The sequence below is a fragment of the Thamnophis sirtalis genome, unplaced genomic scaffold (assembly GCF_051295495.1).
Source record: "Thamnophis sirtalis isolate CommonGarterSnake01/CBP01778 unplaced genomic scaffold, rThaSir2_p1.2 scaffold_7, whole genome shotgun sequence".
NCBI classification, from domain to species: domain Eukaryota; kingdom Metazoa; phylum Chordata; class Lepidosauria; order Squamata; family Natricidae; genus Thamnophis; species Thamnophis sirtalis.
The window spans coordinates 42,995,596-43,014,031 of record NW_028261387.1 but is presented as its reverse complement, the minus strand read 5'-3'; the positions used below and the strand labels follow the sequence as shown (position 1 = coordinate 43,014,031).

Genomic DNA, 18,436 nt, shown 5'->3' with positions numbered 1-18,436 from the left:
TAAAATTTCATGAATACAACCATTATAATAAGACGTTATATACATGCACTTTAAGGGGGTGGTCATGAGACTTCTAGTATGAAATCCAGGCAAACTAACATCTATAGCTCTCTAGTCTCAGATTGCAAACTAAGAAGAAAGGAAGATGTTAACATTCATAACAATTGGATCTATTATGCCTTATATTCCTTGAGCACATGTAGTTTCTTTAACACAGAAAAAGAAATTGAGGCATTGTAAAATCAAACTTCTTCCTATGGAACATGTCTGGTTCCCAGTTATGGATGTGGAGGCAGGCATATATATTGGGTCTTCTTTCCTTTGTTAATCAGTTGTTTACACAGTGCCACTTGTTTAAATCCCTGTTTTGCCTTCTTCCCCATTCAAGGAATCAGTTGATTTCTGTACCTCCCCTCATCAATGATGTTCAGCTATATTCAGCTGGACGCTTCTAGCACGGTAAATGCTGTAAGGCCTCATCTTGAGTTCATCCTTTCAACTTATACCGTAGCATATCTCAGAACTGATACAAACCATCCAGAAAATTCTACAAATAGTGGAGGTTGAAGACAAAATGCCAACCAAGCACAACAAAAATGTTTACAAGAGGCAATTGCACCATGTATTACTGTGGGTGTATTCCCTGCAACCGTTTTTTTTATGAGCATCTCCTGCACACTAAATTGCCCCATCCACCCCTCCATGCCCCTCCACCCTCCCAGGTGTCTCCACGTGGCCCATTGTGGATGTGAGGTAAGTGCAAGGCCCATGTGGAGGCATGGGGAGGGGGGAAAACAGGCCTGTCAGAAAGCCTCCAGAGCCCGAGGGAGGCAGTTTTCGCCCTCCCAGAGGCTCGAGGAAAGCCTCCAAAGCCTGGGGAAGGCAAAAAGGCCACCCCGGGCCGTGGTGCAGGAGGCCAACTAGACCACGCCCACCATGGCCACACCCACCCAGCAACCCGGCATAGAACCCACTGCTGAAATTTTTGAAGCCCATCCCTGGATCTAGATGGATCAGATATGATAACAATTGGTGAAGATTACTGTCTTTTATATCCAGTTCAGGGGTGGGTTCCTGCCAGTTCTAACCTCTTCTATAGAGAAGGTTCCACAAATCTACAGTATTGTTTAGAACCGGTTCCAGTTCCCTCCCCCCGCCCGTCCGCACATCATCAAGATGAAGAGCGAGAGGAGGAATTCGGGGAGTTGAAGTCCACAAGGCTTAAAGCTGTCAAGTTTGAACACCCCTGGGGTCTTTTTCTAAAGGGTTAGGGGTGCAAGGGTCTTGTAACTGGACAGCTTTAAAACTTCCATGCTTCAAATGCCAGAGTTTCTGAGCCAACATTTTGGTTGCTAAGCAAGAGCATTAAGTGAGTTTCACCACATTTTACAAGTTGACCATGCCCATCTAGTCACATGGCCAGCAAGCCACTCCCACAAAGCAGGCCACACCTACAGAAGAGGTTCTAAAAAATTTTGAAACCCACCACTGATCCAGTTGTATGATTTGCCAATGTCCAGAACATTTCAAATACTATCTAATGATGAGATAGTCCATCTCCAGTCTACACAATTTATGAATTATGATTATGTACATTAGTGTACCTGTATACTGTTTGTGTTGCTAGTATCATATTTGTCATGGGGAAAAAGTGTGTGCCCCTTTAATCATTGCTGTTTGAGAGGGAGTTGTTTTCTTTGTGTGTGTGTGTGTGTGTGTGTGTGTGTGTATGCACATGCACATGCATGCCTTTGAATCAATGTTGACTCCTGGAAACCTGCCTGGACTAGCTTCTACAGTGTTCTTGGCAAGATTTCAGAAGTGGTTTGTCACTGCTGTCCTCCTGAGAAAGGAAGGCTTGAAAAGAGTGACTGATCCAAGGTCACCCAGCTGGCTTTGTAATTACGGTGGGCCTAGAATTCTGGTCACCTAATTTCTAGCCTGCTGCATGCTCCAAACTACATGATCTCATTATATGTTTGTTTTTTCCCAACACAAATTCAGGCCAGATATAGTCCAAGGTCAACCACTTGAAGGAAGGAGAGGATATAAATATGCATAGAGAAATAATTGCTGATAAGTAAGTGTAAGGAGAGAGAACCAATTTAATGTAGTGGTTAAGACACCAGGCTAAAAAGCAGGAGACCTTGAGTTCTAGTGCTGCCTTAACATCTCAAAACACAGCAATGAGCACAGCAATTAAGTTTGTTAATCTAAGTTGAAGGATCTAGCACAGGAGTGGGTCACTTCCAAAACTCAAGTGCTGAAGCAGCTATGAATGGTATGTTGAGGACCATGCTATGAAAATCGGCAAAGCCAGGATCTTTGTGGGGGTGGGAGGTGCCCAGACATTTTAAGTGGCTTATACAGGTTTAAGTCACCTGTTCTACCCCTTAGCCAGGAGGAGGAGAGGAAGAAACACTTGTAATTCCAGGTTGTGCTTTTTACACTGTTGTTATAATGTTTTGTGTGCAGCCAGATGTATCTTTTGTGACACAAGGAAGTAATAAAATGTGTGAGGTATAATCATAACAACTGCATTTAATTAGAAATTAGGAAAAGTGAGGATACTGTTGCATTTATTAGAGTAAGCTAAAGGTTTCCCTCGTACATATGTGCTAGTCATTCCCTACTCTAGGGGGCGGTGCTCATTTCCGTTTCAAAGCCGAAGAGCCAGTGCTGTCCAAAGAGGTCTCCATGATCATGTGGCCGGCATGACTAAATACTGAAGGCGCATGGAACACTGTTAACTTCCCACCAAGGTGGTCCCTATTTTTCTACTTGCACTTTTACATGCTTTCGAACTACTAGGTTGGCAGAAGCTGGGACAAATAACGGGTGCTCACTCTGTTACGCAGTGCTAGGGATTCAAACCGCTGAACGGCCAACTTTCTGATTGACAAGCTCAGTGTCTAAGCCACTGAGCCACCAGGTACTTTTATTAGAGTAAGACTGAGATAATTAACCATTCTCAATTATCTCTTTCTTGAGAGTGAAAGTAATCCTTAAATCAGTCAGATTGTGAATCTCAAATCAGGAACATGCTCTTTTCTGTTCTCATAACACATGTAACACCTACTGCCATTGATTTTGTGAATTTTCATTAGCTGTGATGCTGGCAGCCCACTATCAAAACTAGCTGGTTCAACCAACTTTCTCCAGGAAGTAATTACTATGCCATCAATCTTTGTATCAGGTTGATGTATATATTATAGATCAAAAAGTAATACTCTTTTTATTATTAGCCACTTTCACCATTGACTAAGGAAACCCTAACTTGCCTGGCCACTGCAGATAATCATTGTTTTGGAAATACATTCTAGCTTTCCAAACTTCAGCAGTGACATCTACTATCCTGTAAAATACTTTTTTCCAAATCAGTTTTTCTATGATTATGATTATGTAGGCAAAATAGATTATTTGATTGATTTTATTTGTGTGGATGAAGACTCATTCGTTTTGCATAGCCCTGTAACCCCAAAGGAATAGTTGACCTGGGTCAGTTGATCACTTTTTGCTGTTTCTATAATACACTAACCACACCTCACCCCAAGCAATTCAGTAAAGGGCATGTTTATCAGATCTAGGTTTAAAAACTTCAGAAACCACTGGATGGCAGCAAGGTGTTTTTGTATTCCTTTGCTGCCATTGAGGGCTGCTTGGACTTTTGAAGCTTAGATCTGACAGTCCTGATTAAGAGTATCATGAGGACATAGCCATACTGATTAATCCAGCTGGCCCAATATTGTTGACACTATTTGAGTAGTTGACAGATTTGGTTGACAGTTGTCCAGGTTTTCAGACTGGGAATGCCAAAGATTCATTCTGGGACTTTTTGCATGTTGGCTTGAAATTCTGGGATTTGAACTCCACATGTCATAAAGTTGCCAAGGTTGAGAAACATTGGTACAGCTCACTTATCCATAGTCTACTTGCATAGGATTGCTACTATCATGGATATTTTATTCAAATTCTCCTTTCTGAACTCGTCCCAGCAGCCAACAGGTTTAGCCTGTCCAGCCTTTTAAAGTCACTTTAAAAGACATACTACGTTTCACAAATGGCCGTGGGAATAGATTTTTTTTAAAGTCACACGTACACATAATTTAGCTGTAAGAAATCTGGCAACAGCAATTGTCCTGGAGTGTTGAGAATGGGATTTCCTTTTGCCTTGCTATCTCATGACACCACACTTCCCAAGGTTTCTTGCAGACAAGGACTAGTTGCTAGCTGTACAACATAAATGAAATGCATGTATGAAATAAGTAAATGCAAATACCATATTTCACTCTTCCAGAACCAGGCATTTGAGGATTCTGTAACCATACCAGATAAGCCTGATCCAGATTCTAAGATAACATATTCTGCCCTCTTTCAAATACATTGTGGGGTCAATAATAATTACACAATCCAGAGAGCAGAGGAGTTTGTTTTAGCAAGTATCTTTTTACTCACCTTCCCTCCTCTCTTCCCCTTGCCTCACCTCCATTTCCATCTTTGCCATATTTCTAGTCTCAGTTTATTATTCAGCTTTGGTGTGTGTGTGTGTGTGTGTGTGTGTGTGTGTGTGTGTGTGTGTGTGTGTGTGTATGTATGTATGTATATATACACACACATGTATGTAAGGGTATAGCTAGCTGATGAGAGCTAAATAGCTTGAAATAGATCTATACTAGTCTCCCTTTATTTATTTATCAGCACAAATAAACACACACACACGCACACACACACACACACAGTTTAAATCTGTTTAAAAAGTAAAATAAACACTAATACATTCTAATATAAAGTGAGAAAAAAAGAAATCAAAGAGAAAGCTAGATATGCAAGAGAGAAAATAGTAAAAACAAAGAAAAGAAAAGAAAGAAAAAGATTCAAACAATAGTTTTTTTATTTTCTTTGTAACAGTTATAAATAATAAATTTAGGTCTTACTCTATGGTTATAGCACAACATTTTTTGTTTTCCATCATTCATTTTTATTTCCATTTCTTTCTTTACTAAAAGTTTTACAAAAAACATAAAAACTAACACCAACTAATGAAGAGCAAAAGAAACCAAGAAAGAAGACTAAAAAGATGAATGTTCAGAAAGATAGAATTAAAAGAAATAAAAAAGAAACTTCAATTTTCTTCTGCAGCAAAAATAAGTTTAAAACATTAACTCTTACTGTATGATTATAAAAAAAAGAGTTCACTTTTGCTGTTATCCAGGTTTTTTTTCTATTTCTATTTCTCTTGGATAATTAAAAAATATCTTTATGGATAATTGTAGAACTTTAATTTAATTTAAGATAATTATAGAACTTTAATTAGCTCAAACATATTTCTCTTCTCTGAAAATTTAATTGCTTAGTTTTTTTATTTGTTTCATCCAAAATAGCTTGCATTTTCTCTTCTTTTTAAGTTCACTATTCTATTGCATAAAAAACCCTCTAATAAAAGCATTACTTGCATCCCAAACTATTCTTAAATCAATACCTTTATCTAAATTATTTTCAAAAAACACTTTAATGTCTTTTTTACAATCTTCCATTACTGCTTCTTGCTGTAGCAACATTTCATTCAGCCTGCATTAAAAAAACAGATTTTTCTTTATAAATCAAATTCATGGAATTAAGTTCTGACAAACTCTTTGATAATATCTCTGCTTTAGAAACCTCAGTAACCAGGTTCTTTGAAATTCAAATGATGTCTATTCTTGAAAAAGGCTGTTGTCTTTCAGAAAAGCAAGTACATTCTCTTAATTGCCATCTTTCTGTCTCCATATATCATCCAGTCTTAAACTGTCCATCAAATCAAAGAAAATGTTTGTCTTGAATGATTTAAATATTTTTCTCAGAAACTCTGTCCCTTTGTGGGAGATCATGCCAGTACAATGCGCACCAAACACCGATTTTCATAAGAAAAATCTATTAATCTCTCTGTAACCCAACTGCTTCAGTGACTCCATCCAGCCACCTCATTCTCTGTCATCCCCTTCTTCTTTTGCCCTCAATCATTCCCAGCATTAGGCTCTTCTCCACTGAGTCCTTGCTTCTCATTTGGTGGCCAAAGTATTTGAGTTTCATCTCCAGGATCTGGCCTTCCAAAGAGCAGTCAGGGTTGATCTCCTCTAGGACTGACCAGTTTGATCGTCTTGCAGTCCAAGGGTCTCGCAGGAGTGTTCTCCAGCACCATAGTTCAGAGGCCTCAATTCTTTGGCGCTCAGTCTTTCTTATGGTCCAACTTTCACAGCCATACATTGCAACTGGGAAAACCACAGCCTTGACTGCATGCATTTTTGTTGGCAGGGCGACGTCTCTGCTTTTTTGCAAGCTGTCTAGATTTGCCATAGATTTCCTCCACAGGAGAAAGCATCTTTTAATTTCTTGGCTGCAGGCTCCATCTGCTCTGATCTTGGATTCCTTTTGAGGTATAAATTCCCAATACAAAGTCTTCCATCCCAAAAGTTAAGCTTTAGTGCTGCATAAGACTGATACTTAGTAAAGTAACATTATTACAGATTTTCCCCTGCTATATTTATAGTAGTCTTCTAGATATCCTAAAGCAATTCCTGATCATCTGTGTTTGTAATTCTGTGTTCAGATACTATTAATGCCAACTCTGAGGAAGAAACACAAGGTTCCTGCTGGGTCCTATTGGGGAATTAGGTCAAGGAAAGGTCAGTTCCTGCTTTCACCAGGGCTATTGTCAGATTGCAGTTAGGTTCTTCAAAGCTCTATTTTCAAGACAACTCTCCATGTTTACATAAAAGTAAACAGGAAAAGAAAGGAGGAATCCTTGGAGAATAATTACAAATGACAGCAACTTGATGGTTTTTTTTAGCATAGATAGTTATTGGTATTCTTTATCTTTATATGTAGAATGTGTGCAGCACATGCAACATTTTCTGGGTGTTGTACATGTAAATATTTCAAACGTGGTATAAAATGTGGGAAATAAAACAAATAACACGAAGAATCAGTTTCCGCAAAATTGCTGGCCTCCAAGTCCATTAGACTATAACTGCTTCCAACCGGATCTAGCATGCCCATCAACATACACTATATTGCCAAAAGTATTTGCTCACCCATCCAAATAATCAGAATCAGGTGTTCCAATCACTTCCATGGCCACAGGTGTATAAAATCAAGTACCTAGGCATGCAGACTGTTTTTACAAACATTTGTGAAAGAATGGGTCGCTCTCAGGAGCTCAGTGAATTCCAGCGTGGAACTGTGATAGGATGCCACCTGTGCAACAAATCCAGTCGTGAAATTTCCTCGCTCCTAAATATTCCACAGCCAACTGTCAGCTGTATTATAAGAACGTGGAAGTGTTTGGGAATGACAGCAACTCAGTCATGAAGTGGTAGGCCACGTAAACCTGTCCAACATCAGTGTGTGACCTCACAAATGCGGTTCTGGAAGTATGGTCAAAAATTCCCATAAACACACTCCTAAACCTTGTGGACAGCCTTCCCAGAAGAGTTGAAGCTGTTATAGCTGCAAAGGGTGGACCGACGTCACATTGAACCCTATGGATTAGGAATGGGATGTCACTTACAGTAAGTTCATATGCGAGTAAAGGCAGGTGAACAAAAGTGAAAGATTGAAGAAAACTATTTAAATAACCAATGGCTTCATATTCCCTGGAAGCAGAAATTAGAATGAAAAAAAATGACACTTGAAACATAATCTGCAAATGCCATACCATAACACAGTGATGGCGAATCTTTTTGGCACCGAGTTCCCAAGCCAGAATGTGAGTGCATGCTGGTGCATGCGGGTGCGCCGGAGCGCCAGAAACCTGAAAACTAGCTGGCCAGTCCACATGTGCATGCCAGCCAGCTAATCTTTGGGTTTCCAGCACTTACATGCACACCGGCCAGCTGGTCTTCTTGTGCACTGGAGCACCGGAAATCTGAAGACCAGCTGGCCAGTGTACACTTGCCTGTTTTTTGGCCATTTTTGATTGTTTTTCAGGCCATTTTTGGACCTTTTTCAGGCCATTTTCTGGTGCTCTGGTACCCATGAAGACCAACTGGGTGGTGCACATGTGCATGCCAGAAACCAGATGTGCAGCTAGTGATGGCGCACGTGCCCACAGAGAGGGCGCTGCGTGCCACATGTTCACCAACACGGCTATACCATATTTACAGATAAGTGATCAAGAGTCTCAAAATTGCATTATCATTTAAAGATGGAATTAATGAAACATGTTTCATGTTATTGGGAACCTCAGACATTATATAGTATCAATGTCATTCTGTGTAAAATGACAGAAGGATACACGTATAGTATAGGTTTGGCTCTCTTTAATTTATAAAATATTTTTGGGGAAAGAAGGAGGTTTTAAAGGTGTCATATGACAATAAATTTTATCTCAAAAATTTGGAGTGGATCAATATATGAAGAACTTTGAATTTATCCTGGGATAGGTAGAGCAAAGAAGTTTGTTTACTATGGAAAGATAGCACCATTCCAGACTCACAATGCATTATTGATTAAGTGTGTTTGTTCTCTGCTTATGAATTTTGGTGTCTTTCAATATAATGAAACATCTGTTTTTGTTTGTTTTTGTTTTATTGCAAATTTATATGCCGCCCTTTTCCCTGAGGGGACTCAGGGCGGCTTACAACAATAAAGGGAAGGGGGTGCAAGACAAAACTTAAAAAGAAAAAAAATCGTGATTAAAGGAAATTGGTCATAAAAACACAACATTCACTCAACATTCGGGCGGGGTGAGAGTAATCCTATCCCCAGGCCTGACGGGATAGCCAGTTCTTGAGGGCTGTGCGGAAGGCCTGGACTGTGGTGAGGGTACGGATCTCCACGGGGAGGTTGTTCCATAATGTCGGAGCTGCAACTGAGAAGGCTCTCCTCCGCGTAGTCGCCAGTCGGCACTGACTGGCGGATGGAATTCGGAGGAGGCCTACTCTGTGCGATCTGATGGGACGCAGGGAGGTAATTGGCAGGAGGCGGTCTCTCAAATAGTCAGATCCACTACCATGGAGCGCTTTATAGGTGGTAAGTAAGACCTTGAAGTGCACCCGACGATCAACATCTGGTCAATATTACTCCATATGGTCAGGGTTTGATGCAGTATTTAAACACTGGATTGTTTTTTCCTATATATTTAAATATTTATTTATTTTTTCTTGTTTCTTCCTTGAAACTTTCTCTTTTTTCTTTCTTTCTATACTTAAAACAATTAAAAATCTAAAAGAAAGAGGAAAAAAAGCCCATTTCATTTATTTATCAGACCAGGAAGGTAAGAAATGTTCCTTGCTTAGCAATCAAACTTAAGTTGTACTAAGTGCAATTTATATGTCACTGTAATTTAGAGTCAGAGATAATCTGAGTCATTTGTTCATTCAATTTATATCATGAACCGCTCACCAGGCAATCTGTATGGATTGAGAATATCAAATATAAAGGAAAATAATAAATTTATAAAGCAAAATAGAGCATACTGCATACAGTTGCAAATGGGCCAACCCCTAGAAGAAGAACCAGGTCTTCAGGGCCTTTATAAAGTCCAGTAGGGTCAGAACCAATCAACTTTGGAGGCAGGGAGGCTGCTGCATAAGGTAGCTGCTATGAGGGAGAAGGCATGACTTCTGAATGCCATAAAGCAGGGGTGTCCAAACTTGGGAACTTTAAGACTTGTGGACTTCCACTCCCAGAATTCCCCAGCCAGTCATGGACATCCCTACCATAAAGTGAAACTATGGGGATATGAAACATATCAACACTGTTAAATGTTACAGAATGGCCCAAGTTAGACAATCCCTCAAATATCCAAGCACTGTCCATGAGGGGTTTTTTAGGTGACACTTTGAGTTGTACTCAGACATCCATTGGACGTCCATCCAGTGCAGCTCTTGTAGTAGTGATACACGAGCATACCAAAGTGTACCCATAAAGCTGGTAACATTCTGGACTAGTTGGAATTTCTGAATGGTCTTAAGAGGAACTGCATATAGATCACATTGTAATAATTCAGACAAGAGATAATTGCAGACACGAATGACTTTGAGCAGCACCCTGCCCAATCCAGAAACAGATTCAATTAGTGCACAGGATGAATTTGTGCAAAGAACTCCCCAGCCACAACTGCCAACTACATTTTTTCCAGGAATTAATAATCCAGATGGATCACCAACTATGTACCATTTTTGCCTGGAGCACTGCTCACCCACCCAGAACTAACAATGGAAAATTTCCAGGACCATTCAGTCTTGCTAGGTTTGAGACTAAACTTGTTCATCCCCATTTAGATTCCCAAAACCTGTTTCTAGTGGTCTTGGAATCTAAATGGGGATGAACAAGCTTAATCTCCCCCTTCTACACAGCAGGGACTAGGGCTGGATCTCTTCCCCTGGCCAAGATAACTCAATACTAACATACTTCCCCTGGCCAAGATAACTCAATACTAACATTCCTAACTCTAACCTCTTCATGTGTCAGATACCTCAAAATTACCTTCACAGCAGCCTTGTAAATGTTCCCGTGTCTTTCCTGATAGGGACCAGGTCACTTTGAATAGGGCCATCACTCAGCACTCTGAATAAAAATAATTATATTTTGCCACTTTTATCACCATGATGTAGTACTTAATATATAGGCTGTTTGGAGAAACTTGTACTTCTCTTTTCTCTTGCTGTGTTCCAGACATTTCTTCTGTTGATATGACTTTTAGACTCTTCTGAAAACCAGGGAGTCCTGGAGAATTTGTCCAGGCACAATCTACTCCAAGGCCAACATAATCCCCTCATTCCGAGTGGTGAGTAAGAACTCTTCATATGCATACGAGCATCACCACTAGTGCCCATTTTTATACCATTGAACAAAAGCAGCTACATAGGTATTTTAGCAGAATTGAGAATCTGAGAAGGAATGTTTCAGTTTTTCACCACCATATACCACTTTATAATGCCTTGGTAAGGCCACACCTGGAATACTGCATTCAGTTTTGGTTGCCAGGATGTAGAAAAGATATGAAAACTCTAGAAAGAGTGCAGAAAAGAGCAACAAAGATGATCAGGGGACTGGAGACTAAAACATATGAAGAACGGTTGCAGGAACTGAGTATGTCTAGTTTAATGAAAATAAGAACTAGGGGAGACATGATAGCAATGTTCCAATATCTCAGGGATTACCACAAAGAAGAGGGAGTCAAACTATTCTCCAAGGCACCTGAGGGTAGAACAAGAAGCAATGGGTGGAAACTAATCAAGGAGAGAAGCAACTTAGAACTGAGGAGAAATTTCCTGACAGTTAGAACAATTAATCAGTGGAACAGCTTGCCTCCAGAAGTTGTGAATGCCCCAACACTGGAAGTTTTTAAGATGTTGGATAGCCACTTGTCTAAAACGGTATAAGATTTCCTGCCTAAGCAGAGGGTTGGACTAGAAGACCTCCAAGATCCCTTCCAACTCTGCTATTGTATTGTATTATATCCCCAATGAAAATATCTATTTTCTTCGCTCCAGGGCTGATAGTCAGGGAGCTCTCATCAATTAGTTAGATAAAATATCAAGAAAATAAAAGCAATTTCTGAGTCAACTCACCTTTATACTTGCTGTACTACGTTCTATAACCAGAACCAGAGACCTCTCTAATTATTTACACATTGTTTATTTCTATATACCTATGATGCAATGAGCGTGGGAGAGCTACTGCAGGGTTCCTTTGCAGGCTTCTGGCAGTCTGGGCATTTATTTGTGAGAGAGAGCCCGAGCCCACGGCAATTCACCCACTCTGTGCTTCACAAGGGCACTCCGTTTCCTAAGCTGCACGTCAATAGTCGGAAACAATGAATGGATTTCCTCTTCCTGACCCTGCTTACTATTGATTTTACAGAGGTAATGTGTAGTTTCAGATTATGCCAGGCTACCCAACCTCTGGGGATTTAGATATTTGTGTGAACTCTCTAGTCTAAGCCATAGCCATATAGGCAGTCCTCGACTTACAACCGTTCATTTAGTGACCATTCAAAGTCACAACGGCATTGAAAAAAAGTGACTTATGACCATTTGTGACATTTATGACCATTGCAGCATCTCCATGGTCAGGTGATCAAAATTTGGACACTTGACAGCTGACTCATGTTTATGACGGTTGCAGTGTCCCGAGGTCATTTGATCATCTTTTGTGACCTTTTGACAAGCAAAGTCAATGGGGAAGCCAGATTTACTTAACAAACCTGTTACTAACTTCACAACTGCAGTGGTTCACTTAACAACAGTGGCAAAAAAGGTTGTAAAATGGGGCAAATTCACTTATCAGCTAGCAACAGAAATTGTGGTCATAACTTGAGGACTACCTGTATTCTTTAAACTAGTCTGAGATGTAGGGTTTCACTACACAGAAGCTTCTATGATATCAATCTAACTTAACCTGCAACTAAAGAAGTGCAATCTGAGGCCGTGTCATTTGTTTAAAAATTCTTTGACCTGATTTTGAAAACATGTGTTATTCAGGCACTTTCTTACTTCCCTACATTTACTTCACTCTAGAGTCCTTTCTTACCCACATCTAACCACAGCCACCTGACTCAAACCTGGGGAAATCTTTTCTTTTTTTAAACTTTCCACAGCATTACCTTTAATCGTCCTCAAACCATGAGTGAAGCAAACATAGATTATCTGTTAGGAATGTAATCTAACGGTTGGGTTGGCAATATATAAATCATGTAACAATGCTATACCTGTTTCTTTAAATCATACTGTAAAATGTGATTGGTTGCTGTTTTCTTCAATCGGCCATAAGAGGGAGCCAGAATGACTGTTAGCTCTCTGTTTGTTAGATGCTGGGCTGATCTGATCTGAGTGTTTTTTGGAAGCTGGCTGTTAGAAAGTGCCGTGAGCTACTGTAAGTTTTGCAACTGCTAGCAAACTTTGAGTACTGAACTGATTATATGATACTGGATTATGTTATTTGGATTATTCCTTAACTGAAAGACATTGATGACTGACTGTCTTATCCGTGTATGACTTGGACTGTTTGATGGACTCTGATACCGTTATTTCCACAAAAGTAAAAGCCTACTTAAACTGCAGTGTCTCTGTATGCTGGTTTGTGTGTTCTCCAACAACACTCTCACAATGCTTCTATGAACGTACTCACTCTCCCAACGGGGAGCTTACCTAACACTATCCATAGTTGTACTGGTATTAAAATAGCATTTCCCCTTTTTTCAACGCTTTCAAAGGGCACTCTCCAAATCTATAAAATCTGTTAGGCTTTGTTATCCATGACTTTGGAAAGAAGTTAAGTGCTTGCAGTGATTTGCAACAAAGGCAACAAAGCAATTATATGCTGGTATAATTTTTTGGCATTTAAACTTGGCAATAGGGAAAGGTGCATAGAAGTGTAAAAAGCTGTGTCGTTTCAGAAATCATGAGAATTAAAATGGATAGATGATGTTTGTGTATTTGCAATGTTGTACCAAAGAAATATGTTGATCCAGTGTTACATAGAAGGGTGGGAAATGACTCAGGAAAGATGTTTTGCCAATTATGCTAAACTTCATCCAGATTGTGTTTACTCAAACAAGCGACTTCTATTGTTCTCTGTCTAGCCCCACCCTGGGCTTAACGTTATTTATGTCTAATAAAACATGCGCTCTCACAGACCAAGAATAGGGAGGTGAAAACAAGGAGGTAAACCCTGGAAAAGCCAGCAGTCCTGACTCCAGCCAACATTTTGCCAAGTCTAGAAGATATTAGCTAATATAAAAAGTGCTTTAATATGTTCTAATGAGTGTTTAACTTCATGTTGACAGACTAACTCAAGTGCTCAATTGTATTTATTGGACCTCATAGAGTTGCCTTGGATATATCCAGCTCCAACAATATCAAATTAATTGAATGTAAAAAGTCTTCCACTGATAACTCTGTGACATGCTGCTGTGCTGACCACATGTATCAAAGTCAGATTTTTTTCAAATTGATCAGTCTGCTGAAATTCACAAAGGCACTTGGGAAATATTTGACTTCCCTCTCCTGTGCCCTGCCTCCTCTCTCCAGAAATAACCTGGAATGACTGGTTTCGTTTTGGTTTCGTTATTTTCACATATAAATAATAGATTCTTAAAGACTGGAGTTTGGCAAAAGTTGCTCTAATTTTTAAGATGAGAAAGGTTTTCCTGACAAAGGCAAATCAATTCGTTTACTAAGCTGTACTAATAAGTTCTAGACTTGACATATATATAAAAACTTTCAGACTATAATAATGGAATTCGGAAAATTCCATTGGTTGTTATAAATAAAGCCTTCCAAAGCATATGGCATCGACATTTGAGGCATTGCCAGTCTCCCATAGAGTCTGCTCAGTTGATTTGAACCACCAGGATTGGATCAATTAAACAATATGATTTATTGGCATTTCAGAAACGTGCCTTCTTGTAGCAGTGTCTTTCCTCTAGAATGGGATCCACATGGCCCCTTCCCTTCTAGTGTTTTGAAGAGGCTTGATCCATATAGGCCTTTCCCTTCTAGTGTTTTCTCCCAAACCTTTAATGAAAGTGAGTGAAAACCTCTTGGGTTATTTTTTCTAGTCTAGTCCAGTCCAGTTTCTGTCCTCTTGTTATCTTTTATTCCTTATTTTTGTTTAATGCTTTTTAAAAGTGTCTTTGCTGGTGAGCTACATAAAACATTTAAAGTCAGGCAGCCTGCACATTTTAAAATAAATAAATCATTGTTGCAAATGAACAGGCAGATTTCACAGCTGGCACAAGTACAGAGGAGAATAGATTTCTGTGCCACCTACTTGGTGAATAAAAATGAAGGAAAAACAATCTGCATTTATTGATTTTAAGAGGCATTTGGTCATATTTTGAGAAATGGGATTGGGGGTAAATGTAGAGATTCAACAACTGATTTTTGTATGTTTATTCCTATCTATAAGAAGTAGAACACCAATCACTAAGGATGAAATGCAGCAGACCCCTTTCTAATCCTACATATTAAAGAAGTCTGTATTCTTGACCTACTTTTAAATTAATTTTTCATTAATGCTGTGGATTATAAGTTAACTAAAAAGAATTTCATCCACAACAGAGATTGCTAACATATTCAGAAGATGATGTGAACCTGTTGCGACAATTATAGAGCTAATAAAGGCATTTGATTTTATATCATTCTTCCAAAGGGAGCAGCAGCTATAGTCAAACAGCAGTTAAACGAAGATTGTTGTATTTTCAAAAAGTTCCCAAGTTCTGACTTGGATAATGAATGGGCTGAAATCCAATGCTTTCCCTCTCTGGATATGATTTTTTATTTAGGTGGTAATTAAAAATCACACTTTTCATATGCAGCCCAGAAGGCTCAAAAGAGCATCATTATAATTAGTCTTTTTCTACTCAAGGACAACCCAATATTTTCACACTGATAACAAGGTAATTTTTTTTTTAGGTTGACCCTCCAGTCAATTTTTCTATGAAGTAAATTAGGATTAGGAAGTAATAGATGTGTATTTGAGACCATGTTTATAAGGAAAGAGTTTCAAGTGATATACAATAAGTGATATTCCTAGTCTAGTGAAAAGGAGTAGGGGTGACATAATAGCAGAGTTCTGATATTTGATGGGCTGCCACAAAGAAAGGGGGGGGGGGTTCAACCTATTTTTCAAAGCACCAGAAGGCAAGACAAGAAACAGAGTGTGGAAACTAATCAAGGAGAGAAGCAACCTAGAACTAAGGAGACATTTCCTAACAGTGAGAACAATTAACCAGTGGGGTGGCTTGACTTCAGAAGCTGTGGGTCCTTCATCATTGGGAGTTTTTAAGAAGAGATTGGACAGCCATTTGTCTGAAATGATATAGGGTCTCCTGCTTGAACAAGGGATTGAACTAGAAAACCTCCAAGGTTCCTTCCAGCTCTGTTATTCTGTTATCTGGCATTCCAAATGCAGCCCAAATGCTTAGAATGGACATAATTAACTTTAGGGCCTGGATGAGGGTTTGTATGTTTTGGCTAAAGTTGAATTTTTCATCACTAGCCTGGTCCCTTTAACTCCTCCTGCTCCTTTCTGTGCATCCCGGAAATGAAATGAGATTAGGGGTAAAATGCTAAAGACTGGACTTTTCCTCTAGATTCTGGGGTGGGAGGGAGAGATGATCAACAAAGAGGGACACTGAAACAGGGATTTACTGAAATAGTACAAAGGAAGATGAAGGTGGCATTTCTTCAAGTGTAATAACCAAAACTTCAGTGCAGTCAGTCTAACTAAACTGGTTACATATTACCTGCTTCCTGAGCTCCAGAGTTTCAGCACAAGTTCAAAGTACAATGAAGAGAAGATGGTTCGAAAGAGATCATCTCAGTTTGTGTTTGGACACTGATAGGGAGATTCTACTTCCTTCGAACCTCCCTCCCTCCCTCCCTTTCTTCCCCATTTTAGTAGAATGTGAAGAAAAGTGAAACCAGCCCCTTTGGGGAAATTGACTTTGCCCAATTCCCCATCTTTAATACTTTAATAATATCTTGGTCTAGACAGCAAATCAGATGTAAAACCTAACCATTCCCCCCCCCCCCAATTATCTGAGTGAATAATAAAGGGACAGTCTAGTTTTAATCATTGTGACTTTGAATAAATGGATTACATAGCAGAAATACTTTTCCTTTTGGAAAAGTGGAATTCTATGTATGCATGCTGCTTATCACAGGGTCAACTTATCAGATGCTTTAAATGAAATAGTTGTGCCATTTCACAAACCAGAGATTTGTCACACCTGTCTTAGTTGGTATCTTAGCCAATGACTTCCTATTATACTGATCTCTTCTGTGGCAGGATCCCGACATAGAAATGGAACAATGGGTGGAGAGCAGGAAATGCTGTATGAGAAACAGGATTTCATGTCAGTGCTGAGCTGTCTGTAAGGGCCTCCAGGCATTCCTCCATCCTGCCTGCCTGAACCCCAGCCAATTTTTTTTTCCTGACAGAGCCCCAGCCGTTCATGTTGTACTCAGGCCATTTCCACTTTTAATCAATTTCCTGTCCTGCCCAGTTTTCTTTTGTGGCCATGCTGAGACTCTCCAGTTAGGCTTCCAAGTCAGCATGGAAGAAGCAACAGGATTATATTCGGCCGATAGCTACATGTGGCGATAAACACAAGCTAAAATGTGGCTAGGCCTTTGGGTGCCAATGTGAACTCTTGAATGAATGAAGTTCCTGGAATTAAAAAGAAAAATCTAATTTCTGTGACTACCTAAGTGGAGTTTTTCCTAAGTTACTCTGCTGAGTTCCTTCAAACTGAAGAACTATGGATTTATTCTGGTTGATCTAGTGACAATTTCCTTGTAACTGTTTTACTTATGGTGAAGAATGGAGGATTCAAGAACAACAAGCTTAAAAGATACATACGGCAATTGAGAAATAACAGAAATAATTCTTAATACTACTACTTCTTCTGAAATAGTGATGTTTCAATTCTCCTGACATTGAGCCCGTTTCTGAAAATGAGATTGGATACAATTGGCCTTCTCAGCTTCTTCTGGCACCTGACAGGTAAAATCTCTTTTAATTATTTTTACGATGGTTCACCCCTTGCCCCCAACTCACTAGTTTGAGATGGGCAGCTATACAAATTACACAAATGAATAAACAAACAATTTTCCTATATCTTACCTAACTATGTCTTACCTGTCATCCACATTTCTATGTCAACTATTATATCAAAGAACCAAAGTGAACTGGGTAACAAGCTGGGGTTAAAAAAAATCATGAAATGAAAAAAGGAATAAAATGGAATGCAAAAATTAAAACAAATCAATTCAAACTGAAGCAAATGTTATAAAATGCATGCAGTATAGGGTTCTTAAAACATTGTTTAAAAATGAACAATAAAATACTGAGGAATAGAAAAAAAATATTTGAACTGGCACTCCAATGGCCAAACCTTGGACACTATGAGTCGTTAATCTAGTCCAGTGGAGAAAGACTATCATCACTGGAGTCCATATTGAAAGTAATACCCAACACCTTTTCTTTGTTATCAGAATCAAAGAGACGGCAACCCAAAAGAGATCCTAGAAATAGTGGGGGGGGGGGGTTTAACCCCCACCAAACTCCTTATAGCCAGGGGCACAGAGAACAGAACTTTCTGATACTTCTTTTGAAAAATGACATTTCTAGGTAGAACAAGTCATGTGTGCATTTTCTTCTTTATATTTCACAGTTAGCTAGACCAATAGCATCTGCCAGTCTAGTTTGAAAGCTGGGGGATAACAGTGAAAATAATCAACAGAGCAGACAGAACCATGTTAACCCATGGTGGCAAAAAACCAGAAGGCTCGGCATGGCTCTGCTTCACTGTTTTGGATTAACAGATATTGTGGAAAAAAATGTGGCTCACTTTATCACATGCAGAAGTCTGTGCCCCTTAATAAAATGTGTTACTTAGAAAAGTAATTTTGAAAGGTGCAGTGAAACAAACAAATCACTTTAT

At 39.3% G+C, this 18,436-nt stretch overlaps 1 protein-coding gene across 4 annotated transcripts in view; it reads left to right on the top strand.

Moving 5' to 3' along the window:
• Positions 1-16,923: 16,923 nt before the first annotated feature.
• TIE1 (tyrosine kinase with immunoglobulin like and EGF like domains 1) overlaps positions 16,924-18,436 on the top strand; it is a 45,363-nt gene continuing 43,850 nt past the window's right edge. For all 4 annotated transcript variants that reach the window (XM_087719838.1, XM_087719836.1, XM_087719839.1 and 1 more), the window contains exon 1: positions 16,924-17,496. In XM_087719838.1, the coding sequence (XP_087575964.1) occupies positions 17,448-17,496 (49 nt within the window). In that variant the 5' untranslated portion in view covers positions 16,924-17,447. The remainder of the gene's footprint in view (positions 17,497-18,436) is intronic.